The sequence below is a fragment of the Carlito syrichta genome, unplaced genomic scaffold (genome assembly GCF_000164805.1).
Source record: "Carlito syrichta isolate Samal-C Ts95f unplaced genomic scaffold, Tarsius_syrichta-2.0.1 Scaffold303293, whole genome shotgun sequence".
NCBI classification, from domain to species: Eukaryota; Metazoa; Chordata; class Mammalia; order Primates; family Tarsiidae; genus Carlito; species Carlito syrichta.
This window is the reverse complement of record NW_007247389.1, coordinates 1,775-9,292: the sequence shown is the minus strand read 5'-3', so window position 1 is coordinate 9,292 and position 7,518 is coordinate 1,775. Positions and strand designations below refer to the sequence as shown.

The 7,518-nt window shown below is 59.4% G+C and overlaps 1 protein-coding gene across 1 annotated transcript in view; it reads right to left on the bottom strand.

Moving 5' to 3' along the window:
- TNNT3 (troponin T3, fast skeletal type) overlaps positions 1–7,482 on the bottom strand; it is a gene marked incomplete at its 5' end in the record, with an annotated part of 9,422 nt that extends 1,940 nt beyond the window's left edge. Inside the window, 8 exons of the mRNA XM_008058318.2 lie at positions 1,649–1,739; positions 1,829–1,938; positions 2,189–2,302; positions 2,583–2,660; positions 2,733–2,849; positions 4,828–4,873; positions 7,271–7,289; positions 7,429–7,482. Of these exons, the coding sequence (XP_008056509.2) occupies positions 1,649–1,739; positions 1,829–1,938; positions 2,189–2,302; positions 2,583–2,660; positions 2,733–2,849; positions 4,828–4,873; positions 7,271–7,289; positions 7,429–7,482 (629 nt within the window). The remainder of the gene's footprint in view (positions 1–1,648; positions 1,740–1,828; positions 1,939–2,188; positions 2,303–2,582; positions 2,661–2,732; positions 2,850–4,827; positions 4,874–7,270; positions 7,290–7,428) is intronic.
- Between the last annotated feature and the right edge of the window lie 36 nt (positions 7,483–7,518).

Sequence of the window (7,518 nt, the reverse complement as noted above, 5' to 3'; positions counted from 1 at the left end):
CCTGCCGGCAAGGACAGCAGGCCAGCCCGATGCCCCCGGGGCTGCAGGCACGAGGGAGGAGGTGGGCCAGGGAGGCTCCAGGCCCCCGGCCGCCAGCGTCCTGAGTGACCCAGATTTCTGCCATGCGAGAGCCTCGCCGTGCACTGCACACCCATGAGCCTGGCCCACGGCGGGCCGGCTACTTACAACTTGGCCAGCATCTGCACTCTGGCCCGGACATTCATGATCTAGAAAGACCAAGACGTTACGTGGCTGGGTGGGTGGCTGAGGCGTCAAGACCCCGCGGTGGGCGGGGCCGGCCTGGCACAGCCTCCAGGCTCAGCATCCTCAGGACGCAACGTGGCCGCTTCTGTTGGGAGGCAGCAGTCCCCAACACTGCTCTGGGATCGTGAGTGGGTGAGGCCAGCACTGCCCCATGTCTGGACCCCTGGGGGACAGCTCTGGGAGGGGTGTGGTCGTTCGGCCTCTGACAGAGGTGAGGACTTCGAGGCAGACAGACGGGGTGGCTTGCCCAGGGCCTATGGCAGTCGGCACCGGTCACTGGCTGCCAGGAGGTCCCCGTGGGAGAGGCCAGAGGCATGCCCTGCCACTCGAGCTGTCCCCTGGGGGCCCTTGGGGGCTGGAGGGGTGGGTGTCTCACATGGAGGGTGGGGCTGGAGGTGTCCATGTTTGCACCAAGCATGTGAACACCTGAGGCCGATGCTCCCTCCCAGAGCCCATGCCGATGGTTCCGAGGGTGGGAAGCAGCTTGACTTCCATTACAGTCCGCGATGCCCCCACCCTGACCCCGTGGACCGCCCAGGCGGGTTGCTTCCTGACCCCCACTTTGCCCTCAGCAAGGGAAGTCTGTAGGGCTTCCTGGGCCCCTTTGCAGGCAACACCAGGCAGCCCCCAAGAACTGCAGGTCCCGGCTGTGGGGTGAAGGCGTGGGTCACCCCTCTTGGCCCACTCTGAGGAAGCAGATGTCTGGGGGCTCTGAGGGTGGCCCACGCTTGGGTTTGCAGAGGAGGCCGTGAGGGAGGGATGCCCCACACCACAGAGACGCTGTGTCCCAGAGGTGAGCTCGGGAACGCTGGGGCCTTGCCAAGGGGACTCAGAAAATGGACCCTGGAGGGGCATGGTGGCTCACGCCTGTCATGTCAGCTCTTTCGGAGGCCGAGGCGGGAGGACTGTTGAGTCAAGGGGTTTGAGGCTGGCCTGGATAGTACAGCGAGACCTTATCGCTACAAAAAGTCAAAAAATTAGCTGGGTGTGGTGGCGGATGACGATGGTCCCAGCTATTCCGGAGACAGAGGCAAGAGGATCACCTGAGCCCAGGAGGTCAAGCACTCCAGCCTGAGTGACAGAGTGCGACTTCGGCTCAGGAAAAAAAAGAAAAAGGAAAAGAAAACGGCTCCTCCTGAAGCCACTCTGCCATGGCTGCTCCCCTCACCGTCGGCTGCCCCTGCCACCTGCCAAGGCCGGGCTGACTGCTCAGCTCCACGGCCCGCCTGGAGGACGGACTCCCAGGGGTCCCCGAGGATGGCCTGGGGGGCTCTCCAGGGCCCCAGTCCCAGGGGTGGGCGGGTCCGAGGACGCTGGGGATGAGGGAGGGGCCGGCCCTGCTGGGGGGGGAGGTCGCGGGGCCCAGGGAGGGGCCTGGACTCACGTCGTATTTCTGACGCTTCAGTTTCTCCCCAAACTCGAACTTGTCGGTCTCGAGCTGGTACAGGGTGTCCCAGAGCTCCTTGGCCTTGTCCCTGGGGGGTTGGGCAAAGGGGGCTGGGCTGGACAAGGTCCCTGCAGCCACGGCCCCCAGGGCAGAGCCTCCCCACACCGCCTCCCTCACCTCAGCTTGTCGTCGCTGAGATGGTCAATACTGAGGGGCTTGCGTCTCTCGGCCAGGATCTTCTTCTTCATCTCTCGGGCCGTTTGCTTCTTGCCTCTCTTCTGGTCAGCCTGCGGACACGGGCCTGGTCTCAGGAGGGGAGCGCCCCGGCCAGGCTGAGGGCCCGGGGCGCAGCTCGGGGGCCTAGTCTTGGGAAGGGCGTCGTCCCAGCCGGGCTGAGGGCTCTGGGCGCAGCTTGGGGCTCCTGGCCGCAAGACAGGCGGCCCCCGGCCAGGTTGAGGGCCCGGGGCGCGGCTCGGGGGCCCTGTCTCAGGAGGGCTGTGGTCCTGGTCAGCTGAGGGCTCTGGCACCTTATCTCACCTTGGCCAGGTAGCTGCTGTAGTTGGCGCCCATGGAGGACAGAGCCTTCTTCTTCTTCAGGTCGTCCTCAGCTCTTCTCTTGGCATCTTCCTCCTCCCTCCTGGCCTTTTCCTCCTGTAGAGACCCCATCCCCAAGACCCTCAGGCACGGGAAGGGGGCTATGCTCTCTGGGTGGGCTTTACGGGCCCACCTTGCGCTTAGAACAGCCCTGAGCCCGGGTCAAGGTCTCCCCTCTTGCAAGAGGTTCTGTAGGGAACAGGAGCCTTGGTCAGTGGCTCTGACTGTGGGCGATGTTGAGAGGAACTCCAGGAGGAGGGAGGTCTGGACCCCGCATTGCGCGGGGCCTGGGACACAGGGCGGGGGCGGGGGCTGGGGCTGGTGGCGCCGTCCTTACTGCCAGTCTGTTCTGGCGCTCCCGCTCCTTCTCGGCACGAATCCTCTGCTGCTCAGCTCTCTCTGCTCGGCGCTTCTCCTACGGCCAAGGAGAGGGTCAGCTTGGCCTTGGAGTGCCCGTCAGCACCCACTTCACCTGCTCCCCACTCACGATTCTCTCCTTGAGGGCAATCAGCTCCTCCTCCTCCTTCTTCCGGGCCTCGAAGTGGCTGTCGATGAGGGCCTGGAGCTCCATGAGGTCTTTGTTCTGGCGCTTCTTCTGAATGTCCTGAGGGTGGGAAGGGGCCTGTCAGCCCCCTCCCCTCTCTTCCCATCCAGCCCTGTCCTGCCCGGCCTGCCTGCAGCTGGGGGCACCGGCCTTTGCTCCAGCAGAGAAGCCCTGATCCCTCTGGCCACCAGGAAACCTTGCCACTTGCCCACAGTTTGGCCGGCTTGCACCCTGAGCCACAGGGCAGGGGGGTGCCCTTCCAGGGGATGAGCCCCAGGCCCTGCCCAGCTCATAAGGTCATCAGAATTCCCAGGATGGACTGGGTCTGACTTGGCTCCATCATCACCCTCAGACACGCCTTGCCTGGGCCTGGCAGAAGGAAGACTGTTGAGCGAGATACACTGCTTGAATGAACAGATGAGCAGGTGCTGAAGAGATGGGTTGAGAGATGGATGAGTGAGAGCAGGATGGATGAAGAGACGGGTGGATGGATGGTTGGAGAAAGGGATGGGTGGGTGGATGGGTGGGTGATGGGTGAGGGGCTGGGTAGGTGAGTGAATGGGTGGGCGGATGGATAAATGGATGGAGGTGTGGGTAACGGAAGAATGGATGAGAAAGTGGGCAAACGGACAGATAGGTGGGTGAACAGGTGACAGACGGGTGGGTGAGTGGATGGATAGAGAAATGGGTGAGTGGGAGAGTGGGTGGACGGATGGACGGTTGGGTGGGTGGGTGGATGGCTGGCTGGACGTGGGGTAGATGAACGGATGGGTGGTTGGATGGCTAGTAGGTGGTTGGATGGATGGCTGGGGGGTGGATGGGTGGGTGCATGGATGGATGGATGGGTGGATGGATAGGTGGATGGGAGAGTGGGTGGGTGGTTGGATGGGTGAATGGATGGATAAGAGACTGGTTGGATGGTTGGGTGGATATGGCTGTATGAATGGATGTTGATGATGTATGGATGTGTTGATGGTCAAATGTATGGATAGTGAGTGAATAAGTGGATAGATGGATGGATGGATGAGTGGGTGGGAGAGGTGGTGAGTGAATGATGGGGTGATTGGAGGGTAGATGGCTGAGGGGCTGGATGAGTGGGTGGATGGGTGAGTGGATGGATAGAGAAATGGGTGACTGGGAGAGTGGGTGGATGGACGGATGGATGGATGGATGGATGGATGGATGGTTGGGTGGGTGGGTGGATGGCTGGCTGGATGTGGGGTAGATGAACGGATGGGTGGTTGGATGGCTAGTAGGTGGTTGGATGGGTGGTTGGGGGGTGGATGGGTGGGTGCATGGATGGATGGATGGATGGGTGGATGGATAGGTGAATGGGAGAGTGGGTGAGTGGTTGGATGGGTGAATGGATGGATAAGAGAGTGGGTGGATGGATGGATGGATGGATGGATGGATGGATGGATGGTTGGGTGGGTGGGTGGATGGCTGGCTGGACGTGGGGTAGATGAACGGATGGGTGGTTGGATGGCTAGTAGGTGGTTGGATGGATGGTTGGGGGTGGATGGGTGGGTGCATGGATGGATGGATGGGTGAATGGATAGGTGGATGGGAGAATGGGTGGGTGGTTGGATGGGTGAATGGATGGATAAGAGACTGGTTGGATGGTTGGGTGGATATGGCTGTATGAATGGATGTAGATGATGTATGGATGTGTTGATGGTCAAATGTATGGATAGTGAGTGAATAAGTGGATAGATGGATGGATGGATGAGTGGGTGGGAGAGGTGGTGAGTGAATGGTGGGGTGATTGGAGGGTAGACGGCTGAGGGACTGCATGAGTGGGTGGATGGCGGAGTGAATAAGTAGATAGAGGGATAGAAAGATGGATGCGGGAGAAGGGAAGAGAGAGAGGTTTCTCCTAGAGGAGTTTCCTCTGTTCCAGGAAACAATCGTGGTAGAATTTCCTGAAACCAGGAAGCCCCAGCCCTGGCTACTTGGGAGGCGATGGCCTTCACAGGCCTAGCCTGGAGCCCAGAGGCTGGGGCTTGGGGCGTGTTTGATCTGAGTCCCGTGCACTTACATCGAAGTCTACTTTCTCCCCTTCGGGGATCTTCGGAGCAGTGAGTCTGAGGAAGAGAGAGACGCTTGTGAGCAGGGACCGCGGGAGACTCTTCCCAGGGGCTGGCCTGACCCGCCAGCCCCAGCCCTGGCTAGCCCCCACACCCTCCAGACCTTGCCCTGGCTGAGGGCACCTTGGCTATGTTTGCCTGAATTTTGTTCTTATCAGATGGATAGCCTGCCACCCTGAGAGTGGCTTGACCCCTTCCAGAAGGTTCCGGCTGTTCGGGGCCTTCTGCCTTGCCTGTCTTCTGAACATTGTGGGTGCGGCTTTGCCCCGTCTACCCGGGAAGCCCCCCTCCGCTTCTTTTACAAACACATCTACAAACGCTCCTGGTAGGGGCAGAAGCCTTGGCGGCCTTGGCCTCTGCGGTCAGGAAGGGCGTTGCAACCCTTCACATCTCTCCAGCCCCCCCTTTAATCTCTCTCTCTCTCTCTCTCTCTCTCTCTCTCTCTCTCTCTGTGGGCCCCAAAAGAAGGGGGAGGGGAGCTGGGGAGAAGGCATTCGGAGAGAAAACAAGGCTCCCCCAATCCAGCAGGGTGTACAACCCCCATCCTCCGCCAATATGTTCCAGATGGAGCAAAGAGTTAAAACCGCGACAACAATTTTTTGAAACACAGAAGAAATCGGAACGGAATATCGATCAATTGAATGTCCCCCTGGAGGGGGAAGGGATTTCCTAAGCTCCGAAACACGAGAACATCCCTCTGAGGGGTGAGATGGTCAGATGACTCGACGCAAATGAAAAACTTATGTATGTGGGGGGAAAAAAAAGCAAAAATGGAAAGGCCAAAAAAAAAAAAACCCAAAAAACCCAGACTAAAAAAATATTTTCAGCAAATACAGAGAAGACTTATATCCTTCTGCAAACCGGCGATTAGGAAAACATCGCAGCGTCACCACCGTAAGATAAATGGGCAAAGGACACAGCTACCCACTCTCAAGGAGGAACGACCCCGTCCACACGCGGGGGAGGCGGCCGCGGCGGCCAGTGGAATGTGAAGGCAAGCACGCACGAGGGGCCCGCTTCTCACCCGTCGGGGCTGGGACGTCAAAGCATGTTACTGTCCGGGCGAGGTGGGGAGGGTGGGGGGTGCAGACCCACCCCCGCACCCCCCCCCCGTCCCACGTGGAGGCGGCGCGGGCCGGGCCCTTGCGGATGGGGATTTGGCAGTGGGCGTCAGAGCCTCAAGAACATTCATACTCTTTGACCCAGTCATTCCAGCTCTGGGAACGCAGCCCAGGGAAATATCTCTACAGACGGCAAATGCCTTCCACCCCACGTTATTTACGATCGTAAAATATCGGGGGAGGCGCGCGCGGGGGGCGCCGGGGGAGAAGGGGGGCACCGGCGAGGAAAAGGACGGTTTGTCCGATGGATGGAATATTATGTGGCCATTCAAAATATTTAAGAAGACGATGCAAAAACATGGAAAAATACTTATGAATAGTGCTACTTTTTTTTTTCAAGGCAGAACTCAAGGCTGTATAGACAGCTTGGTGTTTGAAAAACAACACAGAGTCTCAACCTTTTTCCGAGCCCTATGCATGGAAAAAGAGGAGGAAGAAATACGGCTTTTTATTTCTCCCTGCTCTTTTCCACGGGGCCGACTGGCCGGGCGGGAGAATTACAGATGGGGTTTTTTTTTTTTTACCCCTTCGTTTGACTTTTACGTATTTTCCAAATTTTCTTTAATGAGGTGTTTTATTTTCATAATGAAAACACAAACAATTTTTCGAAGACGAGAAGACGTCTCGCAATCCGGCGTCACTTGACTTGCAATCGCTGAAAAATAAAGTGCCTGGGATAGAAGTGTGCTGGCGAGGCCCCTTGCAGACACGCGCTCCTTTGGAGGGTCTGCTGTGCTCCCCGAGTGAGAGCAAGCCGCGGGCGTGAGTGAACGTGCTAGAAAACCCCGTCTCCTGCACGTAGACACAAATACTCAGGGGTAAGAGGGAGGGTCACGGGGGGGTTGATCAGAAGCAGAAACGCGGGAGGATCTGATGGCAAAGCCCCTGGAATCCTCACCAAGGAGGGCAAGACCCTCCAAAAAGCAGTCGTCCTCCAAAGGGGAACGGCGTCCCCAAGCGGCAAACTATTCAGAGCAGGTTGGGATGGGAGGTCCTTCCTCTTGTCTGCCCCCCAACCCACTTCTATGTCTATTTTCCCATTGGGCACCCTGGGAGACCCCACAGTGTGGCCGGGCACGGTGAGATCCCGAGACAGCCACGAGGGCTCTGTCGTCTCCTCCTGCAGGAAGCCCTCCTTGCCCGCACCCTGCTGGACCTCCCGTTTCCCAGCGGCCCTGGTCGCCACCCCCTGCACCCTGGCTTCTCCTTCAGCACAAGCCTCACACCCACCCGGCACACCCAGCGCCCAGCCCTGCCCGGACTCCACACTCACTTGGGTCTTGGCTTCTCCTCTGGTCACCACAGCGCCAGCAAGGGGAGACGGGGGAGAGAGAGGGAGACCGGGTGAGACAGGGTGACGTGGGCCCCCGGGGACCACCGCACGGGGCCACGTGCCTTGTCAGACAGCGGAGACTCTGCCCGCCTGCCCACCCAGCCCATCAGCCACAAAAGGGTCCTGCCATGACTCCAGGCCGGCAGAAGCACCTGGGGGGGCCCGGGAGGGAGGGGGAGAAGGGGGAA